Source organism: Corapipo altera, unplaced genomic scaffold (assembly GCF_003945725.1).
Source record: "Corapipo altera isolate COAL_440 unplaced genomic scaffold, ASM394572v1 181b, whole genome shotgun sequence".
Taxonomy (NCBI): Eukaryota; Metazoa; Chordata; class Aves; order Passeriformes; family Pipridae; genus Corapipo; species Corapipo altera.
Window position 1 is genome coordinate 1,337,631 of NW_020884963.1, and position 15,530 is coordinate 1,353,160.

The window sequence follows — 15,530 nt, forward strand, 5'->3', positions numbered from 1 at the left end:
CTGTCCAGTTAAGACCAGTAATAATCCTGAGCCTAGAATAATGATAAACCTTATCAGCCCTTTCATGGCCACTCCCTTGGTCAAGATTAAAAGACTGGGGGAGGTGAAGGGCAGGGAGAGCATCACAATAAGCCTGTGGGGACATGAATCTTCACACGTTCTTCGTTTCCTGTGGCCAAAAAAACTTGGATTTTTGTTCTAATACCTTGATAGATGCAGGGTCTGGTATGATGGGAGAGTCCTCAGGGCAGCATAGCTTTATTTTTGGTTTGGGTGCTGATAAATGCAGTGCTGTGGGTGCTGAAGATCCTAACACACACATTTCCTCATCCAGGAGCTCCGTGAGCTGATTCTGAAGTACCGGGAAGACATCATTAGTGTGAGGACAGCAGCAGATCACCTCGAGGAGAAGCTCAAGGCTGAGATTTTATTCTTAAAAGAACAGATTCAGGCTGAACAATATTTGAAAGAAAATATAGAAGAAACCCTACAGCTGGAAATAGAGAATTGCAAAGAGGAAATAGGTGAGGCAGGGGTGAAAGTGTCTCAAAATAGGAATATTAGAAATTCATGAGATGCACAAAGACTTGATTTTGTGATACATTGACTTATCTGAATTCTAAATACTGGCCACTTTTGATAGCAGATACACCAAACTGTGCTTCTGAAAACAAAAGTACAGTCTTTTGTACTTGTTTGCTTTTGAGGTACCTTTGATGTAACATGGGCTTAATCCTCCTTTAAATATTCATGGAAGTAAACAGGGTGTGAATAATTTCCTGTGTTTCTTGCATTTAAGCTTTAATATTCTTTGTTTTTCAGCTTCCATTTCCAGTTTAAAAGCTGAACTGGAAAGAATAAAAGTGGAAAAAGAACAGGTAAGGAACCCTTTCACTGTGGGATTTTTGGTTTTGCTTTGTTTTTTTTTTTTTCTTAAACAGAAGGTTCTTTTTTTCAGTACTGATGCCAGTGTAGGACTGGGACACATTCATAGTTCTGTTCCTTAGAAGGTGTTTGGTCTGTTTATTAATCTGTAACCTAAATATTGGGTTAACTAATTCCTAACTTATACAAGGCTACTTAGTACTAACCTAAATGTTGTCTTTGAACATTTCTCTCCAGATAGAAAAGAAATAAATGGAGAAAAAGATGTTATTTCATGTATTTTCTTTATCCCTAGAAGAGGTTATTTAGGTGTGTTTCTGAGGCCCAGAAAGATACTTAGGCTGTGCTTCCTTATGGAGGGACTGGAGGAAGATAGAAATGTTGGGAGCTTTATTTAATAACTTTTTATTATTATTATTATTATTATTATTATATAGTTGGAAAGTTCTTCACAGGAAAACCTGCAGCAGCTGGAGAGTCTGCAGGAAGCAAAGAACATTCTAGAAGAACAGCTGAAGAAGGAGACTGCAGCAAAGGTAGCTGTGATGGCTGGGTGTGGGGCATAGCTGCATCTTTTATGCTGCTCAGCTGTGGCCAGAGAATGTGTCACTACATAAGAATGGAAAAAAAAGAAGCTTTTGAATGTTGGTAAAACAACTGGGAGAGAAACTGTGTCCCCTGGGTGTGGGTTAAATCCTCACCGCAATCCCTTTGCACTTGGGTTTATAAAGCAGTGGGGCTGAATTGCCCCTTCACCCTCATTTTGGTTTTCTTCGTTCCCCCAAATACTTTTCTGACTAAAACTCACCACAGTTGTATTTTCATCAGTAGGTTACTGCCCTTATCTGTGATCATATTTCATTAAAAATCAGAACTCTGCCTTTGTGTTTTGAGATCCCTAGTCACTCCTGTTAACAGCCATTAACCAGCCTAATGACAATTGTTAGTGGGTATTAGTGGGTATCAGCCCCTGATTTTGCAGTTGGGAAAACTGAGGTGTGGAAAGACTGGTTTAATGTGTTGCCAGGACTCTGAGAATACCCTGCTGCTTTGCTCTGCTATCACTCTTTAATCAGTTTATGCAAGCTTCTACTTTTTTTATCCAGTTTAAGCATGGCATAAAGAGTCTTTTTCCTCTCCAGGCCAACCTGGAGCAGCTGGTGTTTGAAGAGAAGAACAAAGCCCAGCGTTTGCAGACTGAATTAGATGTCAGTGAGCAAGTGCAGAGAGATTTTGTAAAGCTTTCTCAGACACTTCAGGTAAGGAAAGTGTGATCAGTGTGGGAGGTGTTACTTTAGTTTCATTATTTCTGTGCAAAATAACAAGTAGCAGTTGTAATTTTCTCATGTTGGTCTTTATGGACTACTTTAAAAGTTGGTAGTATAATAAACTGATCAGGTATTCCTAGTATGATGTTATTACTGGGATTTTATTCTGATTACTTAATTCCAGCTTATTCTGAGCAGCAAAGATGCACAATTATTGTGCTAAAAACATCCATAAAGGATGGGTTTTAAACCTATGTTTTTCATTGTCCATCTCCTGTGTTACTTTTCACAGTAAATCATTAGGGTGCAAATATTTGAGGACAAAGGAAAGAACTTGCACTGTTTGATATGAATCTTTGAAAGGGATCTTGGTGTTAGAGTTACTGCTTTGTTTATACCATCTGAAAGTCTTATCCTTGCTGTTGTCACTGTTGCTTTCCTTGTATTCCCTCCAAAAAGTGGAAGCTGTGGTGGATGATGAGATGCCAAAGGTGGCTGGAGGAAGGAGTTTTGTCAGGGGTGTTTCATGGAGGCCAGTTGTGGTTTGTCAGGGCTGTTCTGTCACTGTGAACTGGAGAGAACATGAAGGGACCTGCAGTTTGTGTTTGCAGAGACACTGACTGTCCCTCAGGAAGCCAAGGCTGGGCTGGTCTCCCCCTCAGGGTCTGTGTTTGGAGAATTTGCCCCCCTTTATTTTCCAGCACAGAGGAGGTGCTGAATTTCAGCCCCATCTCCTCAGAGTCCTTGGCCAGGCTGCTCAGAATGAAAAATACAGATTTTTAAGTCAAGCATTCAGGTTTATTTAGAAAACTAAAACCAGAATATGGGAGGTTGTTTACTAGACAGAATTTAGCTGGATGGACAATAGAGATCTGTCCTCTCTTGTTCTGGCTGTGTCTGGAGGAGGAGTGGGTAGGACAAAGGAGACTATTGAATTGTCCTGGCTTGGGAAGTTGCTTCTTGTTTGCCATCGTCCTCTCTTTTTTAATTTATTGATTTCAAAGTGCTGCAGTTCTTATGGCAAACATATCCACCACTTTGAAGGTGTGTGGTGGACTCTTCCAGAACTTGCAGGTAGTTTAGTACAACTTCAGGATGAGCTCAGGAAGAGCTGTAGCTCTGCATTTTGTGTTTTCTCTCTGCCCTAAGCACTTACTGCACATCAGTGTCTCAGCAGTTTGTGCTTCCAGTTTAAACAGTGGCCTGTGCCATCCCCACTGTACCTGGCACAGGATCTGCTGTGTGAGATTGCCACTGAGTGAGGATTGGGGTTTATTGGCAGGATTATTCCCTTCCCTGGCCTTGGCAGTGGAGAGATGGGCAAGTATCCCTCGTGTGAGGGGTCCACTGGCCAAATTAGGAATCAGCGGTGCAGAGGAGGGGCTAAAAATCAATTAAATGCTAGGTGGGAATTTATAACTGAAAGCCCAGGTCTTAATGCAAAGAATGTGAAAGTTTGGATGCGATAAATAAATAAATTGTGCTCTTGGCATTCATTTCACCACAGTTGTGCTGGGCATTTCTTCAGCATGTAAGAAACAGCTTAATGTGGATTATCAGCAGAGCAAGTATCAGGAGTGAGCTTGGAAATGGGATATTTCCTCCAAGAGAGTTTTGCCTGTGATCTCAGGAGGCTCCAAGGCACACATCAGGCTGCTCTGTACCTCCTCTACATTCTTTTCTGGGAGAGTTTCCTTTACTTTGCCCATCTCTCCTCCAGTTTGCCAGGACAGTGTCAGTGACAAAAGAGCGATGGGCCCAGCAAGTGGGGTTTTTATTGTAAAATTGTAAAATCACAACTGCCTCGAGTCTTCCTTCCTCCCATTCCTGGGCCTAAATTAAGCCGGTGCTTAACTCCCCCCTTGCGTTGCTCAGCCGGTGGCAACGTTGTGTCTCTGCTGCTCCCCCGGGGCTGTGGGCTCAGCTCTGGCTCTGAGCTCAGGTTTGCTCACTCTGGTTCTGAGCTCAGGTTTGCTCACTCTGGTTCTGAGCTCAGGTTTGCTCACTCTGGCTCTGAGCTCAGGTTTGCTCACTCTGGCTCTGACTCTGAGCTCAGGTTTGCTCACTCTGGCTCTGACTCTGAGCTCAGGTTTGCTCACTCTGGTTCTGAGCTCAGGTTTGCTCTCTCTGGGTCTGAGCTCAGGTTTGCTCTCTCTGGTTCTGAGCTCAGGTTTGCTCTCTCTGGTTCTGAGCTCAGGTTTGCTCACTGTGGTTCTGAGCTCAGGTTTGCTCTCTCTGGTTCTGAGCTCAGGTTTGCTCACTGTGGTTCTGAGCTCAGGTTTGCTCTCTCTGGCTCTGAGCTCAGGTTTGCTCACTCTGGTTCTGAGCTCAGGTTTGCTCTCTCTGGGTCTGAGCTCAGGTTTGCTCTCTCTGGCTCTGAGCTCAGGTTTGCTCACTCGGGTGCCTCTGGTTCCCCGCAGGTGCAGTTGGAGCGGATCCGACAGGCAGATTCCCTGGAGAGAATCCGTGCAATCCTGAACGACACAAAACTGACGGACATTAACCAGCTCCCTGAAACATGACACCCTGCGGGGGCAGCTCCGAGGCCGCGTCGGGGGTTTTTAACTCATCTTTATAGCAACATTAATTATTATTTAACTCTAACCGAAAGAGCAGAAGACAACAGAGGGGAGCGATGGCTTAAGTTTTGTTTCTAGAGAGGGGAAGAAAAAGGTTTCGTACTGGGCAGGAAGAGAGAGCACAAGGGTGACTTGCAGTGTAGGAAGGAGAACTTTCTAATGGAAACACTAATGAGTGCAGTGTTTCGTGTTCCACTGAGTGGGATCAGTCCTTACATTCTGAAAAACTTCCCTCTTTCAGCCGACTTCGTAACCTAATATAGAGTTTTGGAACATTTACCCCTGTCTTTCCCTCTGTCCTTTCCCCCACTACTGTGATCAAAGTAGCTGCTGGAAACCGTATTGTCCCTCCAAAACGTTGAAGAGCAAAGTGGTTGAAGTTTTTCTGTTTGAATAGTCAGTAACAGTATTCAGCTAGCAGAGAGAATGAGGTGTAGAGTATGCTGTATGAATATTTTATATTAAAATATGAATTTATTAGCAGGACACTGGATATTGACCTTATTTCATAACTCAGTACTTCTTTTTTTTTTTTTTTTTTAAAAAACCATTGGCTCTGTGAAGAATCTGAATGCTGCTGAAACGTGGATGTGAGTGAACTGTGTCTCTCCTGGACAGATAAATGCTAATCCAAAAGAAAATGAAAACTGTACTGAGAATTTATCTCCTTGCCATTTTTCTGTTGAACTCAGATACTGAAAGAAAAGCACAAGAAATGCACTGTTTTGTAATCTCTTCTCACAAATGTAAATCAGAATATGGAGCTACAACCGGTTGTTTCTCATCTCTAAAGCTGAGCAGTACCTGGAGTCCCTTCTCTGGGGGGAAAAAACCCCACAAAACCAAACAAAAAATCCCAAACAAACAAAAAGCTGGTAAAAGTCCTGTGCAGTGTGTGAGCACTGGCACGAGGTGATGCAGGTCTGCTCTGCTCGGGTGGGTGACACCGGGTGTAGGGCCAGGAGGGGTCAAGGGAAGGTGCTGTTCTGGGTCAGCCTCCTGCTAACAGGGATTCCTTCACTCCCAAGTCAGGACATGAATGTGCAGGAGCTGCAGGATTGTGCTGGTGCAGCTCCTGGGTGAGCTCTGGTGTCAGGGCACTGCTCAGAGGGGACTGTCACACGTTTCTGTACCCAGACATTTAAATGACACTGAATTCTGGTGAGCAGTTTGGGTTTCTTGTTCTATAAATGTCCAGGGGTAACGTGACCATTCCTCCTCCTCCAGCTGCTGGAGTTCCATACACACAGCTGGATGGTTTCCTGTGTGGTTGCAGGTGTTGATGCTGGTGGTGCAAACCCAGTTGTTAAGAATGGCCCCTACTTAAACCTCAGTTAAAAGGAGGAGGCTGAAGGAGCAGATCACACTGTCCAAAACTTCTTGGACTTTCCTCCATTCCTTACTGTTTTTTCTTTATGTCCTTGGTCAGAAATCTGCTTTTCTTTGTCACCTTCAAAAGTGACAGAAGATGCTCCAAACTGCAATGCACATGACTATATTTTAAGTGCTTAAATCCTATTTTTAGCAGTGTATATCCTGCTACTGACACAAAGTCAGAAGTGGTGGTTTTGAAGAGGAATGCCTTAAAAGCAGCCAAAAAGCAGCATACAAGCTCAATTCCTTGTCACTCCCTGCAAGAATTAAAGCATTTTATCCACCCTAGTGATTAATCCCCTTCATAATCCTGACACCCAAAAGCCATTTTTCCCACCTTAGTAATGACTAGACTAACAGATGACAGATGTCATCTTCTTAAGATGACACTTAATTTCACATTAAAGTGACATTGAAGTGTGACTTGGGTCTTTAGTATTTGGCTATTACCAGATTATGGGTTTTTTAACCTTTCTCACTCTGTGTTGAGCTGAGGGTGACAGCAGCTGGGTCCTGATGCAGAAATCCAGTACCAGGTGTTCTGCATTCAGTTTTCCAGTGGTTGGGGTCCTGTTGTGTTGGATAAACTTTGGAGACAAAAATGCAGGCCTTTAGTAGGAGCTGCAGAATGAGGTTTTCCTCTGTTCCCCCCTTCCCTTCCCAAAAACTAAGGTGTAACTGGTTACTGAGTTAGTTACTGTAGCTGGTGGCACTTCACCTGTGCAGTGGGGGTAAGGAAGCCTCTTGTGTGGCAAAACTACACCACCTCCTGTACCCTCTTGAGCAACTTGAGGAACTGCACCTCGAGGACTTGCACAGTAGAAGGATTTTTGGTTGAGTTTCTGGACTGTCCCAGTGTGAGAGAGCAAGGGCAGGGCCTGTTACTGGTCTTGCAGCACCCCTTACTGGCCTGTGCTCAGCAGCCCTGCTCTGAACAGCCTGGGTTGGATGGTTTCAGATGGTCCAGGCCTGGTGTGGCTTTTCCTTGGCTGTGTTTTTACAGACTGTTTAACGGGGGTGGTGTCAGCCTGAGGTGGTGGCTGCAGCCGGGGGGGAAGGAGGTGAGTGGGCAAGTGGTTTGGGCTCCTTAGTAGCCACAGTACCAGTGTAGCTGTTGCCAAATGCAGCTCTGCCTGCCTGGGGTGTGAGTGTGGAGGGTGTGTGTGTGTGTTTCTTGCTTGTGAACCAGGCACAGTTTGAGTGTGTGGAGGAACTTCCTTTCTGTTTGGAGAGGACGGGCAGAGAATCCTTGCATGGTTGTTTTCCTTCTCACCACCTTATTCCATCCCGAGCCTGCACACCTGTTCTCCTGGGTCAGTACATGTGGCCATTTTAGCTTTGGAACACGAGTCAGCTTTTTCACCAGCTGGTGTTTAACTTCAGATCAGACCTTTTAAGCCGTTTAATGTTGAAATTGGAAGCCTGGCTGTTCCCAGCAGTGGTGGGAGATGTGCTCCCTGCAAACAGCTTTTCCCCCCTGGGGAAGGACAGCACAGCTTCAGCAGCAGCAACTCTGAGCTTCTGCTGAACTCTAATTTCATAAAGGGGCCTTTAAAAACCAAACAATACAGTGTGTGCCAAATGTGCAGAGCAAATTGTAAATGAAGTGTAGTAAAACTCTTGGTGTTGATACTCACTGGGTGATGGATTATGGTGTTTACTGCTCATAGACATGAGAAAAGAGATGCTCTTCCTTCCAGGTCTGGGTGTTCTGGAGCGTGGTTGGGGTCAGGGGAGGGTTCTCCCCACTCCAGCACTGCTTTGTAACCAGGTCAGCTGCGATCCACGGGGTGAGTGGGTGGTGTGGGCTGTGACAGGGGCGAGATCGAGGTCTGTCTGCATTCCTGTACCTGTATAGTCTTAATCTGTACAAAAGTGTTCTTGCAGCATGTCAGGTAACCCTGTTCCCCCCGGGTGTACCAGCCCTCCCTCCCCAGCAGCTTCCCCGGCCCCCCCTGCTGTGTCAGCAGTGCAGTAACTCCCCTTCAAACCTGAGCTTGACCTGTCGCCTTTTCTAAGGGGAAGGGGGGAGGGACAACAACTATTTATTGTCCACTAGAGTCTGTCTACAGCAGATACTGAATTGGCCTTTCAATGTCAAGAGGGACTCCAGAGCCATCTTTTGCTCAAGGCAAACTGTTTGGAAGTTAATACTGCATTCCAGTGAGCCAAGCCATTGGTGTCCTGTGCAATCGTGGGTGTAGAATTCTGCTGTCTCCAGGATTCCAGTGTAACCATTTGTTAACTGTATTGAAGGTGTGTCCTCTATGGAGAAAGTGTTCCAAATTAAAAAAAGCTGCTGAAGTGTGTGTGTGCACTGCTCTGGTCTTTCTCCTCTGCCTCCTTGCCACAGGCCTTCCCCTGGGCACCCCTCCTGGAGCACAGGTGGGAGACTGTCCCAGGATAACCCCAGGGAGCTTTCTGAAGGCAGCAGCAATCCCCCACTCCTGAGGTAGCTGCAGGTGTGACACTGCAACAGACTGAATATAAAGCACCTGCTGCACCATCCCCTTTCCCAGGAGGAAAGCAAAAAACCATGGCACATCAGGAGTCTTATCAAAAGTATTTTATTTCACAGTTCTTTACAAAATAATAAGCAAAAGGCATATTGTTCAACATACAAATGGTAAATGTACAAGGGGAAATACCAGGTAAAGCTGCTCCAGCCTTTCGGTGCAGGAAGACACGTTAGAAGTTCACGTGGCTTCTGATGTCATTGATCTGCTTCACCATCTCCCTGATGTGTTCTCCCCTTCAAGGAAAAACAATCCAAGTTAAAACGCTGCAGGTCACGTTTGCTCATAAGTAATCAGGAAGGGAAACACTCCAGGTGGTAGAAGGAGGGAATGGAAACAGTGCTGCAAGTTGTTCTGTAATCCCAGGCTGGACACAGAGTGCCCAGGATCCAGGGGCAAGCAGCACTTTAAGCAGATGTATTTAAGTGCTGCTCTCAGAGCTTCAGTCCATCTGCCCCACCCCCAGCTGGTGCCTCAGACCCTCCCCAGCCCCTCAGCAGAGCTCCAGTGACACCCCAGACACCTGAACTGCTCCTGGCAGTGCTGGGGCCCGGATTCCACAGGAGCCAAGTGGAACTTACTCCTCTCTGAGGACAGTTTGGATGCACTTGCTCTGGTAGGCACTGAGGCTGATGCTGGGCTTGCGAGGGCTGAGCCCCTTCTCCATCTGCTTCTGCTGGTATTCCTTTTTCATTTTCACCTGGAAGGTACAGAAAGGAGGGCCCCAGTCAGTGCTGGTCTCTCCTGCCACAGTGAAAGCTTGTTAGTTACAGACTGGTGTGTTGTACTGCAATGAACTGGTTCTTTTTGGGTTAAAATCTGCCTGCATTTGCACTCTTCCTTCTGCAAAGAGAAGAAATGTCCCTGCCAAGGCTGAGGACGGGGGAGCTCTCTGTCTGTATTACCAACAAGACACACAGACCCTTCAGTACATTGCTGGTAATTAACACAAGTACAAACTGCTCTGTTGGCAGGACTGTTCTGTCAGCACTGAGTGAGGAGCTGCCAATAACCCACCAGCCTGGGCCATCCTCCCCTCACCTGTCTGATGGCATTGCTCAGGTGCTGCAGCTGGTCATGAATTGTCTGCAGTTCCTTCTTCATATCTTTTTCAGTGTCAGATAGAACAGGAAGCTGAGAGTGGAAACTCCGAAGGACTTTCTTCATCCTTGATGCACAAAGCAAGAAATGGTGCTGAATTAACTTCCCTGGTAGCCCAGTTATCCTAAACCCCTGCAGCCTGGTGCTGTATCACACTGCCCAAGTGTCTTCCCCTTCAGCTGGTCTCATGTGGCACTTGTGAGCTGGCTGGCTCAGGCTGGGCCTGCGGGTGGACTGACAAATCCCCACAGGGAATTTCAGAAGCCCAGTCTCGTAACAAACCCGTGCAGCACCTTCTGCCCCCTCTGTTCTGCCACAGCAGCAGAGCTGTGTGTCCCAGGGAGGGCTGGGTGCTGAGCCCTGTGTGCACTCACCTGTTCATGATGTCTTCCTGCTTCTCTTTGGCCTCTTCGTACTTGTCTGCCAAGCGCTCGGCCATTTCCCGCAGACTTTTCCTTCATGCAAGTGAGAAACGTTTTATTTCCTTCAGATTTACACACAGAGGTGCATCATTCCCACTGCTGGACTTGGTAAAAGCAGACAGGTTCTACTCACCTCTCCTCTCGGCAGTAATTCAGATCTTCCAGTTGTTTCTTTTTCTGTCCCCACAGCAGCTTCACTCTTAAAATAAACACATTAAAAAAAACCAAAATCAAACCATCTGTGAAGAGATGAATCAGGATTTACAGCACACAGAAAATGCTGGGAGTAGGAAGAACTACAGACACTGTAAAAGGGGCAGTGGTGAGAACTAACTCTTCCATTTTGTCCTAACTGTACAGCATAAATAACTATGATGTGAAACAACAGAGTCTCAAGGCAGTTTTCCTCTGCCAGGGTTAGTGCTGAGGTCAGATTTCCTGCCCCCCTGCACTGGCACACTGACAGCAGCCAGAGAAGTATTTCATTTTCTTTCCCCTACAAGCCACTACAGAGATCAAGTGTTACACTTCACCCCTGCTTTCCCTGGTAACTCAATGTCCAGTTCTAGTAGTCCAGTATTACTCTTGCATTTATCACATTTACTCACACAAGGATTAGCCCCTCAGAGGAGGGTGAGTGCTCAGCACTTTGCACTTCTGTGTCACAGGGATGTTGCCCAGCACATCTTTATGAGGGTCTTGCATTACCTTTGCTGGATTTCCTCTTTTGCCAGGTCCTGTTTCAGGATATATTCCTCTCTGAACACCTGTGTGGCTCTGCTGAGGAGCTGAAGGCATTCCTCAGGGGGAGGGGCAGCATCTTTATCTGCAGACCTAAAGAATAAGAGAGGTTTTTGCAATCTTACTCTAACATGTTCCTCTGAAAGGCTAAACCACTTCCAGTGTTTATGGTAAGGCTCAAAGGAATTTGGTTATGGAAGTGAGGGATTACAATTAAATGCCTTTGCTAGAAGTAATTTTTCTTGTGTGAGGAAATCCCAGGGTATCCCAGGATACTCCAAACCCAACGGGCCAAGTGATGAGCAACCTCATCAGCCAAGGGCAGCCCTGCTTGGGGCAGGGGACTGGAGCAAGGTGATCCCCCTCCCAGCTCCATCATCACTGGACTGGATGCCATTCCTGTATGGACGGAAGCAGCAGGAGCTGTACCCCATCCCTGCCATGTCCAAGCCAATGTGCTGTTCCATCAGGAGCTGATGAACACACACTGTTCTCTCTTTAGGTGGCCCAGGAACTCATCTTTGCTCACTTGAGGTGCAGGGGGTTGGCAGAGCTGCGCTGCAGGATGCCCTGGATGTGCTTCTCAAAGGAATGCTCCGACTCGGCCACGATGCGGAGCGGGGACACGGCCGGGTCCTTGTCCTCCCTGGTGCAGAGCAGGGGAGGGGACGCAGGATGGACTGTGCTCCTACCACAGAACAGCACAGGAGAGCACAGTTAAACCACAAACACAAACTATGGCAGAGTTAAACTGGTAAAGTGAGGAACTCGTCCACCAGGGAACTTCTGTGTCACACCAGGGGGTTCTGAGAGAAACTATTTCAATTCTGTGGTAAATCCAGGCCTGGAGCAGGTTGGTGGAGCTCCCACTCCCACAGCTCCCTGTTTGGAGCAGGAATCATAAACATCCTTTGACTCAAGGATAAGGAAGTTCCAGAACAAGGCAAGCAAGTGCTGGAACAGCAGTGACCTGCCAGGTCACTGCCCACTGGTGTGGAAATAGTGAAATAAATGAAATGTCTGTAGGAGAACCTGACATTAATACTGGCTCTGCTGATGGTGCCTGTCCTACATTAAAGAAGCTGAAAACAGTGCCCTCCCCTCAAGGTGTACATTTAATTCTCCAAATGCACATTTATCACACCACTCTGTATCTTTGCCACCACCTCCAAACAAAGCAACTTTGGAAGCACATACTGAAATCCCACTTTCACCCCTCCAAGCAAACATAACCTTGTTGCCCATTAGGAATCTCTACACACTGTCTGTAAACGAGGTTTTAACTTGCAGATTCCTTATTATAAACATGAAGAGAAAGAACCAAAGAGTAATGAAAAACAGTGATGTCCTGAGGTCCTTTCCATGTGCAGCTGCCATGGACTTCAAACCAATTCAGAACCACTTACAAGAGAGGCCTGGTAATACACTCATAGGTGTTGGTGATGCAGATCATTGTGGGCCCCAGGATGTCAGAAACGATCCAAAATCCTCTGATGGGAGCAGGCTGCCTGAAGGGAAGAAAACACAAGAATTACCCAGTCAGCAAAGTTCTCTGTTCATCAAGTTGTGCACATTCACTCTTGGAAAAGCTCCAGGGAAATGGAAGTGAAAATTTCTGCTGGTCTGACAGGTGATTTTCAGACAGTATCACAGGAATTTAAGCTACTTCCCTAACTCTGCATTAAGAATCCTGACACACAAATTGCTTACTTGTATTATTTGAATTCTTCTGAGCTAACTTTATTACTTTAATGGCAAGAATGCAGCAAAAGGTGAAAAATCATAAATATTTTCCATAGCAACTCCCTGATTTGAAAGCAATTGAGAAAGGGTTTGGTTTTTACCTGCATGGCAATGGTTTTGTACAAAGAATGTGTTCAACAAAGCACTTCTGTTCTGCTCCCAGCTCTTGTAAACTGTCTTTGTCTTCCTCATCTACACAGAGACATGTCAGAATGCATCAGATCCACTTGGCAGGGTAAGGAATTCAGTACTACCTGCATCCCCCAACCTGTCACTGGCAAAGTGCAGTTACTCCCTTCTCTCACTCACCTGAACCAAGGAATTTGTGCAGTTTATTGATCCATGTCAAGCCCACACTGTGGACACCAGCCTCGTGTGTGCAGTGGTATCTAGAGGGACATTTGGGATCTGAAATTTAAACAGCAAAGGTAAAAGAAGGCACTGAACTGAGAAAAACTCATCCTTCACCCCTGCACTGCTGAACATATGTATCAACTTATTGCCCAGTCAGTTGTGACATCCTGCAAGTTGGTACTTGCACCAGCAGCTGAGCTGGATGTGTGAGACACATTATTAGAGTTCTGTGTAAAATTAAATTACACTTGAAATACCTGATGAGTTGCCTATCACACCACATCTGTATCAATGCACTAGAGTTTAAAGGGAAGCTCAGCAGAAGCCAGCAGAGCAGTATTGTGACAAGCTCTGCTTGTCCACAAACACCCAAACTCTTTGTCCTGCCCCACAATTACACTGGATGATAAGCAGGTACTGGTGCTTCCCTCAGGATCACCCTCCCCACAACACTCACACACACACAGGTCAACACAGAATGCAGCAACTTCTACTTTATAACCCACAGCTGAAAGGATTTAGGACTACATGACCATGGGCAATGTGCTCTTGAGCAAACACTGAAGCCCCTCCCAGGCTTGCTCCTTCCACAGCTTTACTGAGGACATCAGATAAATCCTAACTCTAATCCCCCTCTCTGTTTGACACCAATAAGAATTTGGATCCTAAGTGCTTGGAATAAAGCAAGAAAAAGCCACAAGCTGAATGACAGCCCTACCTTGGTGCAGTTTGATTGGGCAAGTGAAGTCAGACTCCAAAGGATCATCTTCATCTCCTGTCGCCAGCTTCAGTGCAAGTTCCAGCTCGACACATTCAAACACGTACAGGGAAGGAATAAGATCAGATCGTGGGTCCCAGGACTTTTCTGACTGTAAAGAGCATTGAATTCTTTTGTGAGACATCATTTAAATTTGAAAGTAAACATTGACATAAACAGCATCAAGAAAGAGTTGCAAGGCAAGAGTATTAGTTGTCAGGGAAAGTAGTTCAAGTTCTTTTTTACTTAAAGAAAAATTTAACTCAAACCTAGGGTTTCTTCTTAGAAGATCTTCTTTAAATTAGTTCACAGTAAGTTTGATCAAAAATTGATCTACTGTCAGGGGACACAGGACTGAGATTTAAAATAAAAGCATCAGAGAACCACAGGGACTGGCTGGAACAGGAGAAAGACTCACTACCTCCTTCCCAAAGAATGCAGCTTTGGCACTTGGCACACACTTCCAGGCAACCAGGAACTTGGACTAAAGACACGAAACTGCCTATAGAAAACAACCAAGGTACCTGCTCATCGTCCTCTTCCCCATCCAGCACCACGCAGTGATACAGCATTCCCGACTCGGTGGCGATCACCAGGATGTTTGGGACACAGGGCAGGCACAGGACAGCACAGGCATCGTAGCCATAGTTATCCTCTGCAGCTGGATGCATGGGCAGGGGGCCCAGCAGCTTCCCAAGGCTGCCAGCACTGCAATAAACAGGATGTGTTTGCTCACAACACCAGGTGTGGAAGGAGACTTCCCCATGGCTGTCAAACAACCCCGTGGCTTGGAGTCCTAATTCCCACTAGCAGCAACCCAGACTTCCCTGGATTACAAATCTGACCTGCACCTCCCTGGTGGAGATTTCAGAGAGGAAACTGGAGCTCAGTAATAACATTTTATGCTTGGAAAGCAACCAAAGCTATAGTACAAAAAATTCATGAGGAAACATTTTCATATGAGAACAGAAAGTACTCATGGAAAGCTCAAGTTAAATAATTGGTTTCCTGCACTTCACAGGCAGCATTTTGTGTCATGGTGTTTCCCTCAGCAGCACTTTTGAAGGACTGAGCCCATTTCTTTGCCTGCAGACAGGATCTGCTCAGTGCTGATCCACTGCTCATGCAGAGGCACAGAGTGTTGTTTCTAACCCAAGTACCACACATTTTAATATTCAGCTACAGCAGGTCTAACCTGTGAACCTTCCACCATCTTCTCGATTTTCTGAAGTAATTTCTTCTTGTATCATGTTTATATTCTTGATTCATTTTCTTGACTTTTTATTCCAGGACATGCCTGTGAACCCTCTATGCTCTTCAAATATTTCTTTCCTAAGATATCCTTGGCTCAGTGAGCCTCATCCAAAGCTAAGGATGTCTGTGCTGTGACCTGACGGCCCTAAAATACATTTAACAGCCTTAGCCTCACTGATGTTTTCACAGTGCAGTGTCAGATCTCTGATGGCAAATAATGGACAGTGGATTCTCAGCAGTGAAAACTGTACCCTTAATGTCTGGTTGAGAAAGGATGACACACTGTTTTTGGATTTCAGTGCATTAGCACTGCCACAGAGACAGAACAGGCTGCAGTACAATAAAACACAACGTAGCATTCAACGGAGAGCCTCAGCCGAGCTGAGGTGGCTCGTTGTACAAACACCCCAGCACGCCGTGACCCTGAGTGTGCCCCTACCTCTGCAGCAGGCTGATGTAGGTGAGGAAGGTCTCTCCATTCTCATAGAGGATGTACAGGGGGTATCCCAACACCTCCTCGCTCCCCCGCTGCCCCA

General features: G+C 46.0%; 2 protein-coding genes across 4 annotated transcripts in view; one reads left to right on the forward strand and one right to left on the reverse strand.

Annotated features, from left to right (window-relative positions):
- Positions 1-8,413, forward strand: part of RABEP1 (rabaptin, RAB GTPase binding effector protein 1) — a 47,402-nt gene extending 38,989 nt beyond the window's left edge. For all 3 annotated transcript variants that reach the window (XM_027664496.1, XM_027664497.1, XM_027664495.1), the window contains exons 14-18: positions 335-524; positions 823-878; positions 1,323-1,421; positions 2,028-2,144; positions 4,574-8,413. In XM_027664496.1, coding sequence (XP_027520297.1) covers positions 335-524; positions 823-878; positions 1,323-1,421; positions 2,028-2,144; positions 4,574-4,675 — 564 coding nt within the window. In that variant the 3' untranslated portion in view covers positions 4,676-8,413. The remainder of the gene's footprint in view (positions 1-334; positions 525-822; positions 879-1,322; positions 1,422-2,027; positions 2,145-4,573) is intronic.
- Positions 8,414-8,657: 244 nt separating this feature from the next.
- On the reverse strand, positions 8,658-15,524 carry NUP88 (nucleoporin 88). The gene is made up of 13 exons (XM_027664498.1): positions 15,434-15,524; positions 14,265-14,448; positions 13,702-13,852; positions 12,939-13,037; positions 12,731-12,821; positions 12,293-12,394; positions 11,416-11,574; positions 10,854-10,979; positions 10,279-10,344; positions 10,098-10,178; positions 9,664-9,790; positions 9,204-9,322; positions 8,658-8,858 (listed from the first exon to the last, which is right to left on the reverse strand). Exons 2-13 carry the CDS (start codon positions 14,409-14,411, stop codon positions 8,795-8,797), a joined length of 1,332 nt encoding a protein of 443 aa, XP_027520299.1. The 5' UTR covers positions 14,412-14,448; positions 15,434-15,524; the 3' UTR covers positions 8,658-8,794.
- Positions 15,525-15,530: the final 6 nt, after the last annotated feature.

Coding starts and splice junctions, on each gene's coding strand:
- NUP88 (XM_027664498.1), bottom strand. CDS start 14,411: ATGCATCCAGCTGCAGAGGATAACTATGGCTACGATGCCTGTGCTGTC. Junction 9,323..9,663: donor TGAGCAATGCCATCAGACAG/GTGAGGGGAGGA, acceptor TGTACCTTCCAG/GTGAAAATGAAAAAGGAATA. Junction 8,859..9,203: donor CAAACTGTCCTCAGAGAGGA/GTAAGTTCCACT, acceptor TTTTCCTTGAAG/GGGAGAACACATCAGGGAGA.